This window comes from Sceloporus occidentalis, unplaced genomic scaffold (assembly GCF_023333645.1).
Source record: "Sceloporus occidentalis isolate IW3139 unplaced genomic scaffold, rSceOcc1.0.p SCAF_2, whole genome shotgun sequence".
Lineage (NCBI taxonomy): Eukaryota > Metazoa > Chordata > Lepidosauria > Squamata > Phrynosomatidae > Sceloporus > Sceloporus occidentalis.
Genome location: NW_028316982.1, coordinates 215187411 through 215214581, shown reverse-complemented (window position 1 = coordinate 215214581; position 27171 = coordinate 215187411). Strand labels below are relative to the sequence as shown.

Sequence of the window (27171 nt, the reverse complement as noted above, 5' to 3'; positions counted from 1 at the left end):
AACTGTTCATTATATATATCCCAAGTTTCTTATTAGATTAAAAAAAAAACTAAAACAGCAGTGATTTGCTGTTAGAGTAAAGTACAAGACACTTTAGAGGGCAGGTTAAATAAAAATAGTCAATTTTTATAGTTTTTCATTACTCCTATTAATAGCTGATTCTTTGCTAAATACATAAGTACCCCATATTCATCTATTCTATCAAGCATTTGTTTAATGCAGTAAAGATAACAGTCCAGCAAAATCTTGATAATACTGATAAAGTTAACCATCTATCTTTCTCACAAACAAAACTGATCATTGAATACCATTAGATTTTTGTGTACATGGATTTGCAGTAAACCAACACACTAACATGAAGGTCATTCAAAGGCTAAAACACATTCTATTTCTCTCAAGAGCCTACTGTTCGAGAATGTCATTCTTCCTCAGAAAGAATATCTGTGGAATAAGCTCCTTTTTAAAATGACAAATTTTATTTTATTCACATATTGGTATGTCTGGATATATTTACTCTTCCTTTATGTCCTGTTACTGCTTTGATTTATACTAATGTGGTATGGTCTTTCTTTCTTCTTCAGCTTAATAACCAGTTTTTATTGTGTTTTGATTTTTCAGTCCCGTCTTTTACCTTCACACCAACAGGTATATATTTGCACTTTTCCCTTGACGGTTTGGCATGTGCCTGTGTGATACTGTGTCACTTCCTCTTTTTCATCTTCTCTTCTATAACTAGGCACATCAGGAATAGGAAAACATGTAAGAGCAAAGTAACTCTGGTATTAAAGTTAACCTGGTATCCTTTACTCTACCCACATTTACTACCCTGAAATCTATAACCAAAATGTTTGCAAGATACAGTGTGCCCTTGTCTTATGTGGGGGATCTGTTCTGAACCTTCCCCCCACATAAAACAAATTCTGCGTGTGCTTGAGCCCCATTGAAACTAATGGAGATGGGGTGCGGCAGTGTGTGCGCGCCATGGACGCATGCTCTATTTCCTCTTGTTGCACAACTGTGCCCGCATATGACATAGGTGCACTGTACTTTTGTTTATGCAGTAACAAATTATACAGCACATGGGCCTTTGGTGTCTGCTGGGGTTTGGTTCCAGGCCCACCCCACCCTATGGATGCTAAACTCTGTGGATGCTTAAGTCCTATTATATCAAAAAAATAGCATAATAAAATGGCATCTTTTATATAAAAGAGCAAAATCAAGGATTTTTGTGTGTTTTTTTAATTGCATGTGAATATTTTCAAACCATGATTGGTTGAATCTGTGGATGCAGAATCTGTGGATATGGGCAGCCGTCTGTACCAAATCCTGCCAAACCTCTCTATAACAATTACTCCTGTCCAGAATGTCATGTTTTTTAGTAGATTTCTTAAGCAAGGAATAAGCCACCTCTTGAATATTCCTTTCCTAAGAATATCCTATGATAGTTATGGGGTCACCATAAGTCAATAAGTGACTTGAAAGCACATACATATTTTTAAAAATGCAATCATAGAAGCAAGAATATAAACATTAGTTCAATGATTGAGCACTATAATGGAAAAGATTGATATTATTACTCATATTAAGTTATTATCTATCTGATTTTGATATTAATGCTGTGATAGAGGGAACAAATTAAATGGATTCATTTGCTTTTTTGAAAATGTCTGTTCTTTCTGAATAGTTACTTAAACCTTTGATACTGTTTTTCACCTTGTTTCTCCCATACTCATCAGTTTACAGATTCCATATTTTCAGCTCCTAGTTTCTGTAGAGAAAATAAACTTGTTTAAATTTAAAGAAAAAGTATATAGCCATATATGTTCACAAGCTTAAATTTAAATTAATTTACAATGAATGCAATATTTCTCATAGAAGACAAATTTTTAGAACTGTGAAGACAAAAATATGAGAATCAGTACTGGTGTAGTAAATGACAGCTGCACAGCAGACAGCAGGAAGATTTGGCAAGAAGTGGATTGAAATGCAGGCTGTATTTAAAATTTAAAACTTTTCTTTTCCATAATTCAGAATCCAAATAGTTTAGTTCCATCGGGTTTAAACGGTAACAGGCCCTCATCTTTAGCAACATTCTCAGTAAAAAGCCTTCATACTATTGGCTGCTACATTTTAATCCTGTTATTGTAATCACTGCAAGCAGTTATCTCTGCCTTGCAGATCCCCACTTTGGATTCTTCTAAGGAGCAGAATTTGGCTGCCTTTTAAAAACACATTCCTAGTTGGGGAAATGCATAGCTGTGGAATCCATCGTCAGTTGCACCGAAGCTAATTTTCTTAACCCATTTCTTAACCTCGCAATAAAAGTTAAAGTACAGCAAGTTTATCTGGGATTGTGTCAATTTAAAAGAAATTTACAGGCAGGCTTCTCTCTATAAACTACTTCTCTGTGTATATTTTGAAATATTCAGTATCTTATATTTTTACAATCTATTTTGTAAAATACTAGACATATATCAAATAATACTGCTTTTGAGAGAGTTTTTACTTTAAAAAAAAAGAAGCAGCAAAGCCCCAAAACTGGTATTTATGAGGCACTAAGAAGATACATGCTCAAATTCCACATCTATGATATTTGGATTGTCTTAAATAGGAACTGTTACAAAAACAGTAATTTGGTGACAAAACAATAAACATTCATGTAGTTTACAAATCCAGCATGAATACACTGAATTAACAATTATGCTGTTTTTATTTTGCATTTTAGTAACATATCAAAGAGGAGGAGAAGCCGTAAGCAGCGGAGGCAGGTAATAATATGTTTCCTGCTGGTTTTCAACATACAGTGCAATAGAATGAACTGCAGCACTTCCAGTTTGGCTGTTTAGGGTTTGTGGGGGAAAATGCATCTCAGAAAAACAAACAGCAGAGGGAGCACTTTAACTTCAAAATGCAAAATCCAAGTTTTGCTGATATAGGGGTTTATTAAAAGGCATTAAAGCAGCTATACTGTGGCAGATACAGATATTCAGAAAACACAATAAGAGGGGAAATATCTTTACTCAGAAAAGAATCTACCACCACATTTGTCCATAATTTGTCCTTAATAAAACGCCTAAATATGTGGCATGTAAGAGACTATGGCTTGCTGGAAATGTGTGTGTGTTGACAGATGGGTCTATGGTGTTCTGAGAAACCATAATATTGCTGAGTCTTAACCAATGAGGGAGGCAGTAATTCTCTTTTCATACAAATGCCACTTAACTTTCATGGAAGACCTATTTAGAAGTATTGAGGCAACACAGATATAATGCACTGCCTTATGTTCTATTAGGCCCATGATATCTGTTCTAACTGCTGGCACCTCTTAGGCATAATTTGTCTCTTCCAGCCATGCTGCCTCTTCAGAGAGAATCTGGTAACACCAAGAATCAAGCTGACATACTACACAAAGCATATGGTCTAAACAAGCTCAGTAGAGGAAACAAGTATGCTAACAGAATTAAGTTTTTCCAGTTGTGCAAGCAGCATTTGTTCTTGTGGCTACTGTTTGTATAACTTGACATGCAACTGAATATGCAACCAGATGCATAATCAGTTGTGCATGAGTGCCATACTTGTTCTTATGCTGCCAGATTATTTTGTTATTTTGTAAATGAGTAAATTAAATAAATTTTAATGGGATAATGGATAATGGAAATAACTAGCTTATATTAACATTTACTTCAGAACAGAGAAACACTGATTCAGAGAAACAAACTCAGAAGGCCAATGGATTTTAAGATCTTCTAGGGGTAGTTGTTGCTAGGCATAGGGAAAAAAGAGAAAACATTTAATGTGGTTTGATGTGGGGGGGGGGAGCCCCTTTAAAGTATGCAAGTTATGAGACAAAACAACACACCTTGATATCCAGACTAGTTTCCTGAGAGACATTGGCAAGTTGTTGGCTTAATGAAAAGGTAATAATGTTTTGGGTCAGTCACCTATATGAGAGAGATATTACAGAGCACTTGAGCTGACAAGCACCCATCTGACCTGATGTCCATGTCTTTATGGCTGTTCCACCATGCCTAGCCCAGAAGTAGAAGAAAGGCCCTCCTTCTATTCCAGCTGCCATTGCCCTGGCCTCAGAGGGAGATCGGAACTGGCAGTATTGTTATTGTTATTGTATGTTTTTAATCTTGTATTTTGTTTGCGCTTCGGTGCATTTTGTTAGCCGCCCTGATCACCCGGAAGGGCGGGGTACAAATAAAAATTTTATTATTATTTATTTATTAGTATCTGCTGGACTTAATTCCCTTCCCCACTGCCATTTCCTTCTCCTTTTGTGACATGTTTTATGACTATAAGCCTGAGGGCACGAAACTGTCAAATTAACAACTTGTAAGCCACTCTGAGAGCATTTCTGAAGAGCAGGATATAAATACAATAAATAAAATAAAAAATAAATAAATAAAGTAATTTATTCATTTTGTTTGTTTGTTTTTGGTGGGGGAGTTTTCTATGTGGCTGTGTTCTGGAACAGTTAATTCCTAATGTTTCATCAACATCTATAACTGGCATCTTCAGAGAAAACTAATTTATTATTTTAACATGTCCAGAGGAGGGCGACAAAAATAGTGAAAGGTCTGGAAACCATGCCCTATGAGAAACGGCTTAGGGAGCTGAGTATGTTAAGCCTGCAGAAGAGAAAGTTAAGAGGTGATATGATACTCCTGTTTAAATATTTAAAGGGATGCCATATTAAGGATGGAGCAAGCTTGTTTTCTGCTGTTCCAGAGAATACAACCTGGAACAATGGATGCAAGTTAGATTCCACTTAAACTTTAGGAGGAACTTCCTGACAGTAAGAGCTGTTCAACAGTGGAATGCACTTCCTCAGAGAGAAGTAGAGTCTCCTTCTTTGGACATCTTTAAACAGAAGCTGGATGGCCATGTGTTGGGGGGTGCTTTGATTGTGATTGTGAGTTCCTGCATGACAGGGGGGTTGGACTGGATGGCCCTTGTGGTCTCTTCCAACTCTATGATTCTATGATTTTATAGTTGTTATATGTAGGATGTTCAGTTGCAAGTAATTCCTCGTGCTAAGATGTATTCATTCTTATGTCTTATGGCTAGCTTCCTACATACTGGTACTATTCAACTTTGAATAGTTACTGCTATTTAGGATTTCTGTCATTTTCCTTGGGAGGGTGACTTGAGGGAGATTTCAGTTCAGTTCGGACTGAACCCTTCTTTGTTCAGAAAATATAAGCTTCTATTTTAACCAGCAAATTCATGCAAGGCACATATACGTAGGGGTCAAGCAGACAAGGCAAAAGGAGCAACCAGAGGCCATTCCTGCCCCAATTGCTGCAGGACTGCAAAAGACTGGATGTTGCAGTCCCAAAGTGAGCTGCTGCCATGGTCCCAAATAGGCTGCTGACAGGAGCAACGTTTTGACCCTCCTTTTGTGGCTGGGCTCGAGCCGCCTTAGGCAGCTTCAGAACAGAGCAGTTTGGGGGCATGCATCATTTGAATGCCATGCCCCCCCAAGCACCTGGAAGGAGCTTTATTTGACCCATCTGTTTCAGGCCATAGAGAAGTATTACAAGGATGTTGTGCTGATACAGGTAGTGTGGCAACAAAGATAGTACTGAAAGTGGAACTAACCACACACCAAGATACCATATTACAGTATAACCTTTTGACTAAATAATGCCATCTATTAAGTGTGGACCTTAAAGCTGCAGTTTTAGGGCTTGAGTGAGGACAGTAAACATTAATATGATGTGTTAAATTGGACTTTGTTGTTGTTGTTAATTGTATCCTGTTATATTTTTCCTTTGACTGAAGTGTATAAACTTCTTTCATCCCTGAGGAATTTAGAACTCTCTCTCCACATTTTCCGCTGGATTAACACTGATTTTATGCTAGCTAAGGTTGTAACTGCACTGTAGAAATAATGCAGTTTGACACCACTTTAACTACCATGGCTCAGTAGTCTGGCATTTTGAGATTTGTATGTGTTGTGCAATATTTGGCCTTCTCTGTCCGAAAGCTCTGATACTGCAGAAACTACAAATCCCAGGATTCCATAGAATGAAGCCATGACAGTTAAAGTGATGTCAAACTGCATTGTTTCTGCAATGCAGAGGCAGCATAAGTCAGTTAGAAGTTAAGACTAAGAAACACCGAATGGAAAGGGACTTACAATTATGTTTTGAGGAAGCTGAATAAAAGGCATCAGAAATATCCCATTCATCTTCTTGCATATTGTGGCTTGTCAAATTTTCATGTAGCTTGGTATTCCAATGGCACTCTCTATCTTTTGTTCATAAATACCTTCTCTTCCCTGAACTGATGAATTTAGAAAGCTGCCTTTCCTATCCTTTGACCTTATCTTCTAGTTTGCATTTCTTACAGGTGAATTCCCATTCTTCAGGGAGGAAAATCAGACATGGCATATCTCTTGTAGGTAACCACAAGAGATGTCTTGCTCTCTCAAATGCCATTCTATAGAGTTTCTTTCTCAGCATAGAAATAAATTATAAATAGCTGCTGTCCTCTGCAGCGTATGGTTGCTGATAATGTGCCTGTAGCTAGAAATATGGGACTTACAGTAAGCAATTGCCAACAAGACTTTTAATGTTCTTCACAGAAAAGGATCTCAAAATACATAGAAAAGCAATAGGTATAGCTTGGTCAGATTCAGGTTTTATAATAATGATTTCACTGTTCTGTCACAAGGAAATGATAATTAATTCATTTTAGCCAATTATTCTTTCCTTTATAACATGTATATAATATGTTTTTTAGGTAGTGGGTGGGATATAACATTTTAATATATTAAACCCCAAACAGATAGTAATCCTTCATTTTTTGTTTCTTCTGTTATTCTGGTAGTCAATGAAACAGCAGAAGCACTCATATTAAATGGGAAAAGGACCACATATAGTTGAAACTTTTAAAAAATCTGAGTGTTTAAGCTTTTGTCAGTTGTAGGTTGGATCTTTGGTACTAGTGTATCTGAGGAAGATGAACTGTGAGCACTGACATATATATTTTCAAGTGTTAATGACTAATGTTTTTGTTTATGTTACAATTCCTTTGTTTGTTAGTTCTTTGAACTAAATATTTATTCATAGAGTCAATAAATTTTACTTTTGTACTTACATAATGGGTGCATTGTTTAATACAGTTTGATCTGCGGCCTTGTCAAATGCCTACCTATTTAATGACACATGCTATTGTTATTGTTCAGTACTGAGAAGTCAGTGATTTGAGTGTCCTGAATGCTCTACAACTGCATTTCATTAACTGCCACATAGTCCACGTATGGTATTGTCATGGTGATCAGTAGCTGTTATAACTTTATGGAGTTGGCATGTTTCTCACCAAAGGCACTTTACAAGAACATTGTGGGGAAAATTATGGGGGCATTGTCTCTCTGGGTAAGATGTTGAGCAAGGATCCCTTAAGGATCCCTTTAGATGACAGAAGTTGAAGAGATCCAACCTGCTCTAGTTAGCTGTCACTATGTTATTGTGATGCCAGTGTGGAAAAGGGTGGCTGTGTTATCCATATCTAACATGTGAAATATTGCAGACTCTGTCAAACCTGAGTTTGGCGGAACCATTTTTTAAAAAAAGTAAAATCCCATGTTTTAAAATGTGAAACTTGTAGAATTAGTCACTAATAATATGTAAATGCAATAAATGTTTGTTCTCCTTTTTCTGAGATCTAATTGTTTCACAAAGCAGAGAAAATCCTAAGCAGCAGACTTCTAATGAACACTCATGAGATTTAAGGCCCCTCCATATACATAGAAAATGGTTAGGAAGAAAGTAAGCAATAGAAGTCACATGAGTAAATATAACTAACATTAGTCAACCTAACATTAATTTATTCATTTAGCTTATACCCACCTTTCTCCTACCATGAGACCCAAGGCAACATTTCTAGTGCATTCAAGTAAAACTACCGTATTAAAGTGATTGCACAATACAGCAATAGTGAACTCAGTTTGGTTTATTATCTTAGTTTTGACTCAAATGAAATCCTGTAAATATCTCATATATTGTGTGGATTTACCAAGTATGAACGTAAGAAGAACATCCTGGGTTAATCCAAAGGTCTATCTAGTCCAACATTCTGTGGACAAAAAGCCGCCAACCAGTAGCCTAAAAGTAGGACATGAGTACAACAGCACCTGCTCATTTCTGCTTGCCAACATAATGGCAAGCAAAAATGGCTGATGCTGGAAATAATATATCTCCATTATGACTATGATTCACTGACAGCCCCATCCAGTTTTCCCTTTTAGAAGCTGGGAGCAATTGCCATTCTTTGTGATACTAAATCCCACAATTTAAGTATACAGTATGGCAAAGTATATTGTCTTCCTTCAGTAGTGAATAATGAAATGAGACCACTCACATCTGAACTGGCATTATGGCTCTCAGAAAAGGAGGTTATGGCCTTTAGGAAGCCATCTCACTTTAGATTTAGGCAGATACTTATTCCAGTACACCCACCATCTGAATTTTATCAGTGAATGGGAGGAACCACAAAGGGCAGAGAAGCAAAAGTAAAAATGGATGAGTAGGAAGAAAGGTAATTACAAATGATTAAGCTTTGTTTTAGTAGAGGTGACTATTTATAAATTCCACAATACATTACATTAATTACATTAATATAGCAGTTGGAGGCATTTCACAGTTTCCTCTTTACAATCTCCAATACATTTTCTTTCCCAGTCATTATCCTTCTTTCAATTCAATTCTCTTCAACTCTCTTCAAATTCCACTCAACTCAACTCACAGTCACTCACTCCTGCCATTCATTTCTATGGCTTCCCCTGCAGCCCCTCCCTCACAGTCAGTCTAGACGATGATTGGTCTAGAAACCAAGTCTGGCCAGTGACTCCAGTACAGCAAGTATCTATCAAAGAGTAAGGTAGCATGGTACAAAGCAAAAGAGGTCAGCGGAATGATGCAGGGAGGCAGGGAAAATGCTTTTTTCCTGAATTAGAAAAGGAACATCACATGATCTCAGTAATGCAAGGTGTGTGACTGATTTTGGCAACAATTTTCTAGATAGAAATAAAAGTTGTGGCAAGAGAAAAGAATAAAATGTTTTATGGTGAAAGACAAGCAGATCATGGAGTAGAACTTTGGTCAACAGGCAGAATGGAGAAAGGTTAGAAGAAGAGAAATGACATGATGGCAAGGAATTAGGGAGAGAGAAAAGGCAACAGGGGTTAGCGGTGGGGGAGATTGTACAGTTGAAAATGTTATCAATGGATATGGAGTGAGTAACCAAGGCAGGGAAAGCTTTGAAGGACAGGCGACCCAGGATATAAGTAACAATAATAATAATAATAATAATAGGATTTATTTATATGCCACCCAATCACTGGGAATCTGGGCGGCTTACAATAGAGGGGATAATAGACGGTTCCCTGCCCTCAGGTTTACAATCTAGAAAGACATAACACAAAAGAAGGGAATGGGGGGGGGGATCAGGTCCAGCATTCTTCTCTCCCTCTGAGGCCTGGACCAAGGCAGATGGACTGGAAGGAGGACTCTTCTTCTTCAGGCTAGCCCTGGTGGAACTGGGCCTGCCTGGTCAACTCCCTCATAGGCCAGAAGATGACAGTTATGGAGGGAGGAGTCTCTTCTTCCAGGCTAGCCCTGATGGAGCTGGGCCTGCCTGGTCAATTCCCTCATAGGCCGGAGGATGGCATTTATGGAGGGAGGAGTCTCTTCTTCCAGGCTAGCCCTAAATAGTTGCTTGGTTCAGATGACATTGAATAAAAGTCATGAGTTGGTCAATTAAAATACAATTACTGTTAATTAAATACTGTTACAATTGCCGGCCAATACACAGATGTTACTGATCTGTTTCCTTCCTCTACAAAACATAGTAATCACCTTCCTCTCATAATACCACCATTATGAGTGGGAAAAGGGGGCTCCTATAGCAAACACATGGACATGACTTTAAGCACTCTGTGGCAACTATTTTCATGCAGCAAGCTATTATGATCTCAGGATCACTGTGAAGAGAATGGAACTTTTCAGTGCGTCACTGTGAATTTTTAAGTATGAGCAAGGTCTTTTCAAAAAGCGCAACTAATTAAATATTATTAACTCTGTCTTTTGAAGACCAGGTCTTTTAAACATCAATGAACCTGCCACTCAGCCATGGCTTGCCGATACATGGCCTAATACCGGGAATAATCATAATGATTGCTCCATCAGTTGCTGTACCTCAGGCAATGGAAACAGTGATACTAACCTCACTACATACAGTCGGCCAGGTAATTATGTTTATTCCTTTAAAATTTAATTTATACCCGAGACTGTTCAGGCAGACAACAGTCTAGAATTCTGTGTTTCCAATTATAATGCATCTTCATAACTGATACACATATTCTAGAACATTTGAGAGTTTCCGATTCCTTCCTAAATGTGGTGATGAAGAGTTTAATCAGGGGATTTGTTAGGTTATGGCATCTTCCACTCTACAAAGAAATATGTGGTATTTAAAATTACAGTGGTTGTCCAATGTATTTCTTTATCTATTGTGGAAATGTCCCACAAAATAATCAATTACTATGCTTCATTTCTTCTGTTTTGTAAATTGCAGTCCCACTTGTCTAAGAGTATATTTCCCACAGAACTAAACACTTTTGCTTTATGTTTTGACAAACATTGTTTTATGAAGTCAAGTGCTGGTTTAGTCACAGACAACCCAGTAATACTCATACTGACATATAAGATGTACTGTGATGTGCTACACGTGTTTCTTAGAGCAATGTTTCTTAGGCTGTCTGATGTGGCAGGCCAGCATTTTCCCCCCAGTGTGTCAGAAACCAATATCACATTTGTGCCTGCTGGCTACAATTGTTTACTTTCTGAAAAAAATGTCCAGAGACCAGTCACTGAAGGCTCATGGACTAGCACCAGTCCTTGGACCAACAGTTTGAGTAGTATTGTCTTAGAGTACAAGCACAAATGCAATCAAATACAAAGATGAGTGGGCAAATGCTACTATCAAGAAGCCTTCAGGAGGAAGTTATCCATTCACTGTGTTCTTGGAAAGAGTAATGGAAGTAAAAATAAAAATAAAAATAAAAATAAAAATTGGGGACCAGGCATTTCATGACTGAATAACTTTCCTAACAGGAACATCAAAGTAGCTATACAAGGTAGCTGAAACCTAGATCCCTAAAATAGGTTCAGCACCTGGAAAAGCTCCTTTTGACATTTCTGGCCCCCAACTGGAACAATTCACTAGCCCATTTCTATAGGAGCCTCCGGCATCCATTGATATAAAGTTATGCATTTTTTAGAATCAAAACACACTTCAGAAATAATCCAGTTTGAGACTGTTTCAACTGTCCTGGCTCAGTGCTAGGGAATCCTGGGAACTGTAGTTTATTGTGGCACCAGAGCTTTCTGATAGAGAAGGACAAATGTCTCACAAAACTACAGTTCCCAGAATTCCCTAGTATTGAGCCAAGGCAGTTAAAACGGTCTCAAACTTGATTATTTCTGCATTGTGTTTTTGCCCCCAATCTCTAAATTTTCATTTCCGTGTAAAGTTTATATGGAGGTATAACTGAACAGTTTTAGAAACATGGAACTAACTAGTCTCTTTAAGTACAGCTCAAAATTTAGTGCAAGTACAGTTTGCTGCAACCATATTATTAAAAAAATCAATTCTGCTTCAGAAAGGCCAATATATCACTATGTATACATAAAAAATAAACATGTAAAACATATGTATTAAACTAAAAACAGTCCTTTCCACTTTTCCCCTTCCTGCTTTGAGTAGCTGATTGTATAGCAAATTACAATAATCAGTTGGAAAACAAGCAAACAAATCTTATGCTGCCTGAATCAACAGTTTATGGTGATGTGGACTTAAGCAACAAAATCAATGAGATGAAAACTTTCAATAGTCCAAATCTAAAAGATGGAAGATTTGTCAACCAACCAGGGCAGCCTACACCTTATGCCACCACTCAGCTTATCCAGTCAAATATCAGCAATAATGTCAACAGCAGCAGTGGTGATTCAAATGAAAAACATTGGAAGCCAGCTACACAGCAGAAACAAGAGGTTGCACCCGTTCAGTACAACATCATGGAGCAAAACAAACTTAACAAAGGTAAATCACTTTTAGTATTTTCTTTGTGCCCTGGAGATGCTTTTAGTATTTACCTTTAGGGTCTCAACTTATAGTAACAAAAGCAACTACATATGTTTTATTCTGTCTGCAGTGATTTGGGGGCCATCTCTAAATCTAATAATTTGCTCCTAGAGCGCAGAACTTGTTAAGATGAACCAAATGCCATGGTACAATCTAAGTCCTTTGTAGATTTAGAAATTCCTAATTAACGGTGTCAAAAAGTTAATTAGCACTGCAATAACGTTCAGAGATAGAATTTATTTTACAAAATAAGCAGCCGTATCTTTAAAAGAATAAAATAGAATATATTTTCACATGGCTTTGAGCTTAATTTAAATTTAATAATAACAGTGGAGTGATTGCGTGATACTAAGACCATATCTTTAATTCATAAAGCAGATGCAAAGCAGAGGCATTTCACTCACATTTTAAAAATAGGTCATTCTGTTCTCCTAATGGCGAATGAAAGCTAATTAAACCTACATATTCTTACAAATGATTACAAAAATATATATAAAATGCGCAGTTTGTATTATGGGCAATCCGAAAGATGGAAGCTGTATTTGCATTCACCATTCTCTTTTCAATTCTCGACTAAAATTTTTCCACTGTATTCACCAGAATATGCTCTCTATCCTTTAAGGCACATTTCCTTAATGTAATGTGTGGGGTATTGGGGGAAAAAGTGATGTAATTTCTTGCTAGTCCTTCAAGCTTCCATGCAGCTTTCTTTAATAACCTGATTTGCAAATTGCTATTCCTGGTAGCTGGTCCTATTCTGTCTTCATGGTCACCTAGTGATATTGAAAAGGCAAAGGACAGATTCCATTACAAAAGAGTTGCATCAGTCAAGAATAAATCAGTGTATTTACTATCTGACCTATTTGTCCATATAGTGGTTCAGAGGCCACATGAAACTGCAGCAGTTTGTCATAGTGGTGACACTTTTTTAATTATATCTTAGCCTTGCATTTTTAATGTATGTTTTATAGAGACTTATTTGTGTCAGAACCTAGAATTTTTAAAATTATGAAAAAGCTACTGTTAAATAAAACAAAGGTAAAATAGAAGGGGAGGGTTGAAGATACAAGGATAAGTATGTGTGAATGGAACAAATGAAAGAAAGGCATAAAGTCATTGGATTTGAAATCTCTCTTGCTCTTGCTCTTTTTTGTGGTTATTGTAGCCACATATCTATAACCATAGCAAGCTTATTTTCACTTCATTAACTCCTTTTCTGGATATAATTCAATGTACATATTGTTGAGGTCAAATCTATTGTTTGTCCTATATGTAAATGTATGTGATATGCAACTTGGTGTAATGCAAAAGAACTGAGTAAATGTTAAATAAAATATTCTGATATGAGATTTGTCCTTTTGACTTCTCCCTCATGTGTTTTATGCTATCATTAAGTCCAAATATCTATAGCAATTGTGAACTAGGTCATCTCTGTGTGTGTGTGCACACAAATACGCTCACCAATATTCTCATATTTAGTTTCTTGTGTTCTAATCTTTCTGATAGTTTACTTCTAACCTGTGTGAGAAGAAATAACCATTTTGATGAGTTCTCCACTGCATTCTGTCATTCCTATTTCATGTCCAATGACAGTTTATGGCTTTCTTTTATTTGTTTCATGAAACATTCTTATACATTACAGGTATTACTTCAGTAAAAAAATCACTGTATTATTTTAGTCTCCATTCTGAATTTCCTTCAACATGCAATGTATTATTATCTTGGACATATCATCAGATTACATGACTCATTAAAAAAGATGATATGACGAAAAGAGGAAGGCTGCATTACAGGTGGATAGGGAAGTCATGACTCTGAATTTGGAAGACCTGAGCATGACTGTTAATAGTAAGGTGTCTTGGAAGGCTCCCATTCATAGGCTTACAATAAGTAGAAGGAATTAACAACTGTGTGAATATTTTATTCCTTTAAAAGTAAGATGATGGAATTTTTTCAGATCATGGAATTTTCTTTAAAAATAGCAATATTTTAAATGTTTATCCATAGCTTTGGGGGGGGGGGGGGGCAACTCTTGCAATCATTCCCAGTACCATTAATGAGGAAGCATGTCTCATATAACATAATGCACTGCTGTGAAGATCCTTCATAGGCCTTGTGTATTCATTATCCACTGATACTTTTCTAGGGAATATGGAGAAGACTTAAGAAACCACACTCTGTAGTAGACAGGCACACAGAGAAGTACCAAGTAGGCATTTACAAGTAGCGAGATGGAAAACTTAACAATTCCAATCTATGGATCACTTCTCACATATAGTAACATTAGGTTTAATTTTTATTTATAGAATTACAGAATTGCAGATAGCTGGTGTTATATAGTGGTCTGAGTGTTGGACTAGGACTCCAGAAGACCACTGCTAAGTAGCAGAAACTCCTCCCAGGATTTGGCAGTAGACAGTGTGGTGCAAGAAAGAACATGGAAAGAGGAACTGTTGCCTATGCAACTGTTATGCTTCTCCTGCTCAATGTAGTATCTCAGCAATTGTGTGTACCTTGTTGGAGTGACCCATGCTTGCTGGGATCTTTAGTCACACCCAATCTGCCCGAAAGCTGTAGGAGGTACTTGATAAATCGGTCCTTTAGACCTCTCCCCTTGGCTTCAAGCTGTATTGATTACAATAAATAAAATTAATAAATTTTTTATTTCTATCCCGCTTTTTGCCAAGCAATCAAAGCGGCGTACAACAAGTTAAAATACAACTATATATACACAGTACCCCCCTTAAAACAAGATTAAACAGTATAAGATTAAAAACCAACTAAACCAAACAAACAAAAAACCAAAAAATCATCATGGGCAGAGTCACTAGATGGGAAGTCTTGTCCATAGCCGAGTATTTTATTCCGGGAAGGCCTGCCAGAAGAGATCCATCTTAATGGCTTTTTTAAAGCTCTCTAGATTGTTAATGTGACGGATCTCGTCCGGCAGGCCATTCCATAAATTGGGAGCAGTTGCAGAAAATGTCCTCTGGGAGGTCGCCGTCAGCCTGGTCTTTAAGGGTTGTACAGTGCGTCCTCGCCTTACGTGGGGGATCCGTTCCGGATCCCTCCGAGTAAGGCGAATTCCACCTATGCTCGAGCCCCATTGGAAACAATAGGGCTCATGCGTGGTGGTGCAAGTGTGCGTGGGGCGCAACGTGCGCGCACGCCCATTCAATTGAATGGGACGCGCCGCCCCTTCCACCCCACGTGCGCGCCGCGGCTTGAGTGCGTATGCTCAAGGCCGCGTATGGCGCGCCCGCATATGGCACGGGCGCACTGTAGTAAATTCCTCCCAGAGGACCTGAGGGTATGGGGCGGATTGTATGGAAGCAGGCGATCCCTTAGATAGGTTGGGCCCAAACCATGTAGGGCTTTAAAGGTAATAACCAACACCTTATACTGTGCCCAGAAACTGATAGGCAGCCAGTGGAGTGACTTCAGTATTGGTGTTATATGGTCACTCCTTGCTGTTCCTGTGACCAATCTGGCTGCCATATTCTGTACCAACTGGAGTTTCCGGACTAGGCACAAGGGTAGCCCCATGTAGAGCGCATTGCAAAAATCAAGTCTTGAGGTTACCAGCACATGTACTACAGTTTCGAGGTCACCCTGTTCCAGGAAAGGGTGCGACTGGCGTATCAGCCGAAGCTGATAACAGGCGCTCTTGACTGTCGCATTCACCTGATTCCTCATCTGAAGTGACAGGTCGAGAAGCACTCCCAGACTGCGAACACAGTCCTTCGAGGAGAGCATGAGCCCCTCTAGGACTGGAGGTTGCAGCCCAATACCTGGTTTGGGGGCCCCTACCGTAAGTATCTCCGTTTTATCTGGATTCAGCTTGAGCTTGCTTTCCCTCATCCAATCCATTACTGCCTGAAGACACTGGTTGAGGGGAGAGATGCCATCTGTTGTTGTCGCTGATGACCGGAACATGGAGAAATATATTTGGGTGTCGTCGGCATATTGATAACACCCAGCCCCATATCCACAGATGATTTCTCCCAGTGGATTCATATATATGTTGAATAGCATCGGGGACAGGATGGCACCTTGAGGGACACCGCAATTAAGCTCTGTTTTTGAAGAGCTACTGTCCCCAAGCATCACCCTCTGGAACCTGCCCGAGAGGAAGGAGCGGAACCACTGCAACGCAGTGCCTCCAATTCCTAACTCTCTCAGGCGTTCCAGGAGGATGTCGTGGTTTACTGTATTGAATGCTGCTGAGAGGTCTAGTAACACCAACAGGGTCACGCTCCCTCTGTTGATGGCTAGATGGAGGTCATCAGTTAAAGCGACCATGGCAGTCTCCACCCCATACCTGGTCCTGAAGCCCGTTTGAAATGGATCAAGAAAATCAGTTTCATCCAAGACCGCTTGGAGCTGAAGAGCAACTGCCCTCTCGATCACCTTGCTCAAAAATGGCAGATGGGAAACAGGCCTATAATTTTTCATGTCCAGGGAGGATTTTTTCAAGAGCAGTCTAACTATCGTTTCTTTCAAAGAGGGTGGTATATCACCCTCCCCAAGGGAAGCATTGATGATATGTCTGAGAAGTGCCATCAATGCCTCACCCCCCTGGACGGCCAGCCATGATGGGCAGGGATCAAGAGGGCATGTTGTATATGCTGTTTAGAAGCTTTGTTGCCTAGTGACTAAAAGTGGTACTGCAGGTTTCAAACAGAGACACATTGGCTGAGATTCTACTACAGCTACTTAATTACTCCTGGCCTGACTCTCTCCCCCACAGTCCTGACAACACTGGGCATCAGCCACTGTGAGCTACAAGGGTCTGTTCTATTCTCAATCAATACAATCCACCTCCTTCCCACAAGCAATTTCCAGTGTGATAGTCAGAAATTCCCAATTCCTCCTTGCATTGGACAAACAGGAGGGAAATAAAATATATGCCTAAATAATTCTCCACTCAGAAAATTTGAAGCATTTAATAAAAAGACCAAGTGCTTTATACATGATAGTTTCACTGAAATTTCCTGATAACAAGAGTAATCCTTCAGATTAGAGCAGGATAGCAAAGCCTTTTCTTTATTGTTACAGGAGTATTGGCCTGTATTCTGGTAGACATCTCACTGAAGGAAATGTAAACTTGTTTTTATTAAACCTGCAGATTACCGAGTAAATGATAATGCCCAAACCATCCCATACAATCAAAATTATGACCCAAATACAGGAGGGTCTTATAACAGTTCAGATCGAGGAAGTAGCACGTCGGGTGAGTATTGGTAAATTATAAGTCATTAGTTAATACTTGAAGTTACATCGTATCATCATGAACTATTTTCAGGGTTCTCTAAAGAGTTCAATGCAGGTAAACGAACAGTAGGCAGAATTTCACAAACATTCTCCATTCCCTGTAAGGGAAAGCAGTGATTTAATGAGTAGGAACACAGGTGTACTTTTTTAACAAAAGGAAAAAGAAAATGTTCTACACCTTTGCCAAATGAACCTGAACATCATGAGTTGTTTTATTATTATTATTATTATTATTATTATTATTATTATTATTATTCTGCACTGATGGGCAATGAAATCCTACCACAACAAGCTGGATGCTTGAATCAGTGTGCAGAAAGTGGGATTGGTGTGCAGGTTGCAGTGCATACTGTAATTACACTCTGTGGTATGCACTCAGATGTACACCATAATGACTCTATTACCTATCCAGATTACATTCTTTTCAACAGTATAATCATTCAGATTATTGTGGAGATGACTCAAATATAATGTGCTGTTTTGCTTCCAAAAAATAGTGAATGTGCAGAAATATTACCCAGCGTTGTTAGCAGTATCAAGACAATTGCATTGCCATAGGAGTTTATCACACGCAGCACTTTTGTTGCTCAAACGTCATCAAATGGGGCAGAAGCGTCACCGGTGTGATCATGCCGCAGGTGCTTCTAAAGTGGAACAGAAGCGTTATCGCGATGGAATCGTCAGGAAAGCAGCTCTTTTCTTAACGGATTAATCTGTTAATAATAAGAAAAGGGCGTCTCCGCTGACTATTCCATGGCAATAACTTTTCCGTTTCACTTTAGAAGCGCCATCACACTGGTGATGCTTCTGCCCCATTTTGATGATGTTTGGGCAACGGAAGCATGACATTTAGAGCTCCGTGTGATAAACCGCACACAGTTCTATAGACTATCAGTGCAACAGGGCTTTGGATCAATGAGAGCCAAGGGATCACAGAATAACTTCCTTCTTCATTCAGTGCTAGATTAGTGAGGGTTTCATTTGCCACAGATAAAATTTATTATCTCCTCAGCAGCCTGGTGACTTAGGTGAGATACAGACTGCCCCTTTGGGGCGGCCTGCACCCGCCCCTTTCCCCGATGGATCGAGGCCTCAGTGGCAACCCCAGAGGCCCTGATCGGACACTTTTCCAGGCCTCAGGGAACCAGTGAAACGCTGCTTCCCCATGGCATGGAAAGGGGTGTCCTTGGGGCTTCATACCCCAAGGACACCCCTACAGCGGCGGGGAAAGGGAGAAAGGGGCCACTTGGGCCCTTTCTCTCTGTATCGCTGGCGCGGCCGTTTAAACATCGCACCAGCGATACACGTGGCGGAAGGAGCTCCAAAACGGAGCTCCTTTTGGCACCGCTGAAAGGATGCCACAAGCACCCTGCAGCGGCGCCAGGACATGACGCCCGCGCAGTGCCGTTTGGATGCGGCATGTCCGTCACGTCAAAATGGTGGCGCCCATGTAGACAGGGTGCCACCATTTTGACGTACAGATTATGTCCTAGGCTTAGGGAGCGTGTGAATGGTTCACGCTCCCTAACCCTAGAATCACTGCCGCCACAACTCATTTTGGTGGTGTAGATCCTGCCATAATTTGTGATTATCACAGCCAACAGGAAAATATTTAAAAACTACAAAGCTGGCTATATTGGGAGCAAATGTGTGAAAAGAAATAAAATATATATGAGGGAGGGAATTGGAAAAGATTTTTTTTTTCAGACAGTCACCTGCCCCCTGCCAGGTCACTTTACCCTCCAATTTTGGCACAGCTTTTGACAACTAAATCAGAAATGTCATACTTTGTTTATATCTTTAGAATTTTAATAAAAGGTAAACAGAGTTCCTTTGGGTCCAGCTTCATGTGTTTGCCACGACATCCATTTTTGTTAATACTTACTTTCTGTCTCCTCTACCATAAAACATATGCTATAGGTCACTGGACAAAAAAAAGTCAGTTCCACTTTCACTCAACCATCACCATGTTTTTTTCTTTGATCAGTATGGGATTTGTAGAAACATTACTTACTATGTGACTATTTTTTTTTCCATAATAAAGGAATTCATGTGACAACAGTGGTATATAACAGAGTTAGAAACTGACACAAAATGCAATTCTTTGCTGCTTTTTTACTTGAATTACAGCAAGCCAAAACATTTTGGGTTCTTTGGCAGTACTCTAAAAATGTGGTATAAAAATCCAGATACTGGGAATGGGTTTATAATAGATCACACTAAATTGTAGTGAAGCTTCTGGTCTTTCCTTTTAAATTTAAAGAAATGTTTGATCTATCCCTATTTTGGGGGGAAAAGTCGATTTCAACTATCTTATATTTACCAATGAGAATGATCAGTGTTGTCCAAAATCCCAGATTACAGAGATGTAGTATCTGTATTTCTGCCAGGTGGAATTCCACCACATTTCTTCTGCCACATCACCTTAAAAATCCACCTTTTACCTGCTTCAGCTAATCTCACCCCAGCACAGCCATTTACTCTTAAAGATCCTTCAGCGAAGAACATCTTTACTGTGGGTAGGATAGAGCATATAGGACATAGCATACCAATTTTGAATGTGAACTCTGTGCTAAATGAAACCTTTGTACATAGTGTAGAACCCTTTTATTATTTATATATGTAGGGAGCTCTGACTTAATAACTGATAAAAATGGTTGAAATAAATACATATGCCAGTAAAAATGTACCAAATCTTCATTCATTTAAAATGCTATCATTGAAATTTAAAATAGTGTAGCATGCCAGTAAATGCAAGCTTGCATAGAAGTATACAAATTAGTAGAGTATCTCTCAAGTGTCAATTCTGATTAAGTCTCATGTCAAATTTCCACTCCAAATGTATCAGCACCTGAATAATTGGTCTTTTTTCCAAAGCTCTTCACATGGCTACTGCTTATATCACCCACTGTAAGCCATAATTTCCAATGAATAGTGGCTGAAAACATTTATGCCATACTTCTTTCTGCTGCTTTTATTGTGAATTATTTTAGTTCTTTCAGTAATTATGTTCAGCTGCACCTGCCATTTGGAATAAATTTAGTAATCTCATTGTGCCTAAAACATTTCAGTGGACAAGTACAAATTATATATATATATATCCATTGACTTAACACAACAGTAGAACACTAATAGATTGTATCTTTATTGTATTGTGTATTACGCTTTAGTAATTAAATAACAGAGAGATATTCCAGAGAAAGTATCTACAGATCATTTGTTTTAGATGATAATCTATAATGCAATTAATTTCTGTAGGAAGATTGCTTTAATTATATTGCTTGTAAAGTTCATTTATGGCTTTAATGTGCTCAAGCTATTTATTAATTCAGGTTATGAATACTGTGACTGTGTTAAAATGCACTATAGCAAACTGTGTATGACATATATGTAAAAGATGAATTAGACATAAAATTGGACAAAATTGTTAATATAAATATAATACACGTCTTGTCTGTAGTCATTAAATGTTTAGGTGCTTACTGAGTCCAGTAGAAAAACCAGAATTTGTATCACAATTTGTTAAACATACTGAATATTCTGAATAATCTAAGCATGAATAGTCATCTAATGAACACTTGGATTTTTTTTTCAGAATAATGTATTAAATGGCTGATGAGCAATTTATTCCAGAGACTATAAGATAATGGTATAAATATATTTCTTCATAGGGAGCCAAGGGCATAAGAAGGGTGCTAGAACCCCTAAAGCATCAAAGCAGGCTGGTATGAACTGGGCTGACCTACTTCCACCTCCCCCTGTACATCCTCCACCACATAGTAATAGTGAAGAATACAGCTTATCTGTGAATGAAAGGTAAGAGAAAAGAATAATTCAAGAACAAGTATTTTGACCTAATGACCCAAATTCATTTAATTAAGTGAATGGAAGGTTTTATAACTGCATAGATTAAGTATAAATATTCAAAGTGATTTAAGAAAGAAAAATAAATAAATAAAATGAATATTCTAGCTCAAATGTATCTGAATGTATTTTATGTTTATGTTATTCAATACATTCTTAGCTATGATCAGGAAATCCCATGTCCAGTACCACCAGCAAGAATGTATCTACAGCAGGATGAACTGGAAGAAGAAGATGATGAAAGAGGCCCTACACCACCAGTCCGAGGAGCAGCTTCATCTCCGGCAGCTGTGTCTTATAGCCATCAGTCAACTGCTACACTAACACCTTCACCCCAAGAAGAACTCCAGCCTATGTTACAAGATTGCCAGGAAGAAATGGGGCACTTGCAACACCCACAAGATCGGAGGTGTGTTGCAAAACCATGCTCAGTAATAATTTTATTTAACTTCTGTGTGGCATTGGGTTAAAAGATGTGCCAGCTACAGCATGTATAATGCATACAGTTCTTTCAGTATTGCATATTGAAGGAAATTCAGAATGGAAACTAAAATTATTTTACTTTCTCATGGTTTCCATCAGCCTTCCCATTTGGTTGCCTTCTGGATGTTTCAGATTAAAACTTCCAGGTTTATTGGCCATTGGCTATTGGCTGGGCTGATGAGAACCGATAATAAGTATTATTATTATTAATTTCATTTTTTGCCACCTTTCTCCCAAAAAGGGACCCAAGGCAGCTCACAAGATAAAACACATTTAAAACATATTTTTTAAAAAATAAAATAACAGTTAAAACAGTATAAAATTAAGATTAAAAACATACAAAAGTTGAAACCACAATCTAATACAGCTACCCAATATAAAAGCCACCCCGCCATAATTTTAAAATGCCCGCCTGAATAAAAATGTTTTTGCTTGCCAGCAAAAGGCCTGTAGCGAGGGGGTTAGCCTAGCCTCCTGGGGAAGGTAGTTCCAGAGGGTGGGAGCAGCCCCTGAGAAGGTTTTTCTCGTGTCCTCACCAAACAAGCCTGTGAACCTGGTGGGACTGAGATAAAGGCTTCTCCTGAAGAGCTTAGGGACCTAGCAGGTTCGTACAGGGAGTTATGGTTTCTCAAATAGTCTGGACCTGTCATGTAGGTCTTTATAGGTCATGACCAACACTTTGAATTGTTCCCGGAAACAAACCAATAGCCAGTGAAGCTGTTTCAACAAGAGAGTTACTTGCTGTCTGTAACTGCTCCTGGTCAGTATTCTGGCTGCATTCTGACTGTGAAATGAAATGTTTTATTACAGTCAAAGACCGGCATCAATATAAAATATAACATAGAAAAATAAAATAATACACATAAAAAGATTGCTTGGGATAAAAATCTACCAACTACAAATGTAAATAATTCATTTCCATTACATTTAAGATAGCTTCATTTAAAATAAAATAAAATAAAAATAAACTTTTATGGGCTTTCGGGCCCTTAAGATTGAAATAATAAGGGTAGATTAGCAATATCAGATTTTTACCAGACATGACACAATATTATGTTTTTAACTTTGATCAGTTGTTCTTTTCCTACAAGTGATTGCTAGTGCAGAAAATTGTGCCACTTTATAAGTTATATGCGAGTTCCAGTCTGATAATAGGTAATTTGAATAAAAAGCTTCAGATCTCCCAGGTACGTTCAAAAATATAGGAATGATCAAATCTCTGCGAGCATTGCCATAAAAAGGGCAGTGAAACAATACGTGTCCAACATTTTCTATATCTCCTGAGTTACAGGGGCATGTTCATTCATGGACAGGAGTCTTACTAAATTTACCCTCCAGTAATGCTGACTGTGGTATTTCTGAAGAGTTTCCAAAGGCAGTCCCATTTAGAGTGCATTACAGTAAGAGCTGAAGTTCAATATATCTGGAGGACACTACATTCAGGAAGGCTGAACTGTGTAACTCATCCAAAAGGCAAATAGATAGTCAGCCTTCAACAAGTCTCTTAATGGCAACTATCTAGATAAATGTATAAATAAAAAAGCATTAATATACAGATATATTGATGCATTAGTATTTCAGTCAGTGTATCTATGAAGCTGTTGTTGTTGTTGTTGTTATCATAGGCATAAAACACAATCATATTAAGAGAGAAATTTTGGCATAAATGAATTCCAACACTTGTGTCCAATTTAACAATATTCACCCTAGCCCATGTTTCTGTATTGTATACCACTAGTCTATGAGACAATGTTCTCAATGAAGATCTTGAGGGCAAGAGTATTAATTACCTAAATTCTTCAAAAGAGGTGGGGTTAGAGCTAAACATGATTGTCAGTTCCAAGATCAGTACAAGAAGAAAACTTTAAAATTAAAGCAAACTCTTATTGTGTTGAATAATTTAAACCAAAGTGTCTTTGCATCTACAAGAACAATAATAATTATGTGAACCCCCAGATATTTTTGGAGTACAATATACAATATTATTAGTCAATAGTGTTGCTGAGACTTATATTAAAACAATGCCTGGAGTATGACATGATCCCCACATCTGTTGTATAAAATCAAAAGATGAGGCTAGCTCTACCAATGCTGCACAAATATATCACCAGCTTCTAGCTGCTTATTTAGAAATCAGATAAATTAGAACAAAACACTGTTTGGTTGCCACCTGTCCTTTACCTGTTCTTCCACTTACCTGCTCATCTGCCCAAGTGGCTCATTTCAGCAGTAAGCATGATATATAAATTTTAGATGCTTTCTGAAACTGACCTCTAGAGCTATAACTGTTTTTATCACTCTTAGTGACCTTTCTATGGAAAAGTACTATAAAACACCCAGCTGGAATTTTATCAGAATCTTTAATAAAACACTTAACATATTTTGAGGCCCAGCTATCAATATATTTGACAATTTCAGGAGGCCTCATAATATTATTAACAAGACTCTGGATAACTTTTCTGCTGTCATACTCTGAAACAAGAAGCAAATCTTAATACTGTCAAAAGTTCTGGTAAGGATGCTAAAAAGGGGGGAGGGTCACATTGCAGTGTGGAAATAGTTGTTTCTTAAAGTACTTGAATCACAAACAATGTAGGGCTGCATAGCTCAGAACCAATATCTTGAATCTGGGTCAGAAATGAATAGATAGTCAGTACAGTTCTTTGAGGATAGAGAAATTATATTCTGAAATTTTTGCTCCATTTGGAATCGTAGGAGACCTATTTTAACCATCTGGCATTTCCAAATGATCTTCAAGTGAATTCTCATAAGCAGTATGTTACATTGGATAGAGAGACTTCAACCCTATGAAATCTACTTTATTTGTACTGGATCACTGAGATCCATCAACCCAAACCAGCTGCAAATGATATACATTTAGAATTAAGAAAGTCTGAGCCCATGGATTTGTTCTGGGTACCAGTACTGAATCAGTCCCTCAGTTATTTTTTTTAATCCAAAAGTAGTTGTCTTAATCATTCTTTATTTCAGAAATACAAGTTAAGCAATGAAGAGGGAACTGCACAATTATTATTGTTATACAATTGGTTGTCAGAAATCTTGGCACATCTATTGCAAATCACTCATATTAGCGCACAAGTCTACTAGACCCATATCATTCATCTGCCCATGCACAGTTTAAATAGGAGGGCTATAATAACCTCTTATCTGCTCCTCACTCCCCAAAGTAATTCCCCCCCCCCCATTTTAATCACTAAGTAAAGTAAATCACTTTTACATATTGTACAGTAGTCAACCACTTCTGCTATGAGAATGTACAAAAACTACTAAAATATAAAATAGTAAAGATGGAAATAAACATTAATGTTTAACTATTTATTTGTTAACAGGCGTCAACCTGTGAGTCCTCCTCCACCTCCAAGGCCCATTTCCCCTCCACACACCTATGGTTATATTTCAGGGCCTCTTGTATCAGACATGGATACTGATGCTCCAGAAGAGGAAGAAGATGAAGCAGACATAGAAGTTGCCAAGATGCAAAACAGAAGGCTGCTTCTGCGTGGCCTTGAGCAGACACCTGCTTCAAGTGTGGGAGATCTCGAGAGTTCAGTGACGGGTTCCATGATCAATGGATGGGGTTCGGCTTCAGAAGATGACAACATTTCAAGTGGACGATCTAGTGTTAGCTCATCTGATGGATCCTTTTTTACAGATGCAGATTTTGCACAGGCTGTTGCAGCAGCAGCAGAATACGCTGGTCTCAAAGTAGCAAGGCGTCAAATGCAAGATGCTGTTGGAGGTGAGATTTGTTCTCAGTCATTATGTGTGTTTGATCACTGATATCCATCAGATATATAATTAGTGTGTCCTTAGGGACAGTTACTCCTGGAAGATGCTTCCTTTGGGAATACCATATACCTGTGCCTGCATTTCTATTTAAAACAAGACATTACAACAATTTTCATATAATATGTAATAAAGGGAACCTCACCATGCTTGTGTCTTTGTTTTAATTGTGAGTTCACATCCAACTACAATAAAGACTTTCTAAAACTGCAAATCTGCATGTATGATTTTCATTCTGAAAGCAAGCCACAAAGAAGGTATGATTAAACAATGTCTCCTTGTCATTTGAGTCCAGATTTTCTCCCAGTGTTTTCTCAGTACAACACTAAAAAAGAGGGTGGAAATCCATATTTATACAATTTTAAACATCCATTCACAAAAATGTGCACTAGGTTCTAACAAACAAAGGTATAAAATGAGGTACCAAAATACACACTAATTACGGTAACTATGGAAACAATAAAGAACAAAACAGTAATGCCATGTGGACCAAATGAAAGAAGAGAACATGAAAAACTATATCCATAACCATACCCTCACCTCAAATTCACTGTTGAAAGAATGTATTTTAAAAGATAAGTAGCCATACCTTTGTAATCTTTTGAAGATTTTTTTTGTAATGTTGACATCTTTACTTGTTCTATAATCTTCCTCAGTGCATTGTTTTTCTGCAACAGTATCATAAATAGGATGTGCCAATACATATAAAATACAAAGAGCTAGATAGATTAGATAGTAACCCTTATCCCTTCAGGAAAAAAATATAGTTCTTTGAAAGAAAATCTTAGGGGTAAAAGGTTTCATCTGCATTCTGTTTTTACTTTGTAATATGATATGAACATAGTAACATCAAAGTCTAGCAGCTTGGGAACACAAAAATGTGGTTATTACAGAGACAGCTCTCAAATATTATTTTATAGTATAACGCCACAATACTAAAGCTTTCTAGACTGATAAAGCAAGGAGGTGATGCTACTTTGAACTGTCAAATAATATATTATCAGTTCCAGAATTTGACAAGGCTTATGTTTGGTACTGGGCAGGATATTTGTATTGTGCAGTTTGATGGCATGCAACAGAACCAGGGGAGTTCACTTTCCAGCTGTACATAGAGATGGATAATCCCTCAAACTCACATTAGATAGAGAGTCCATTAGAAGTTGCAAAATAGGTATGATTGTTAGTTTTGTAAACCTGCATATCTACTATTTTATTCTTGGCTGACCAGTGAAATGGATGAGTGACAAATCTAACCATACATGGAAGAAAAAAGCATGGCATTCTATTAATTGTTAAATCCCCTTCCCCCAGACAAACAGAGGAAAAAGAAATTATGATAAACTAATTTAGCAACCATATATAACATAGGGACAATTGTTGGCAACACCTTATGAGGAGCCATAAAAACATCACATAAGAATCCTGAAGGCATCAGCTTCTGTTTGATCTTGGAAACCAAGCAGGGTCAGCAGGGCTGTAGGCTGTATTTCAGAGGAAGGAACTAACAAAACCACCTCAGTATTCCTTGCCTAAGAAAACCCTAACAAATCCATGAGGTTACTGATAATTTAGAGGCAACTTGAA

The 27171-nt window shown here is 38.0% G+C and overlaps 1 protein-coding gene across 6 annotated transcripts in view; it reads left to right on the top strand.

The window, feature by feature from the left end:
• LOC149319683 (roundabout homolog 1) overlaps positions 1 to 27171 on the top strand; it is a 764680-nt gene that overhangs the window by 720554 nt on the left and 16955 nt on the right. For 3 of the 6 annotated variants that reach the window (XM_089512199.1, XM_089512198.1, XM_089512202.1), the window contains 8 exons: positions 619 to 645; positions 2726 to 2768; positions 10107 to 10261; positions 11782 to 12117; positions 17288 to 17392; positions 21105 to 21249; positions 21458 to 21706; positions 25131 to 25540. In XM_089512199.1, the coding sequence (XP_089368325.1) occupies positions 619 to 645; positions 2726 to 2768; positions 10107 to 10261; positions 11782 to 12117; positions 17288 to 17392; positions 21105 to 21249; positions 21458 to 21706; positions 25131 to 25540 (1470 nt within the window). The remainder of the gene's footprint in view (positions 1 to 618; positions 646 to 2725; positions 2769 to 10106; positions 10262 to 11781; positions 12118 to 17287; positions 17393 to 21104; positions 21250 to 21457; positions 21707 to 25130; positions 25541 to 27171) is intronic. The other 3 variants (XM_089512201.1, XM_089512200.1, XM_089512203.1) reach the window with 3 other exon arrangements.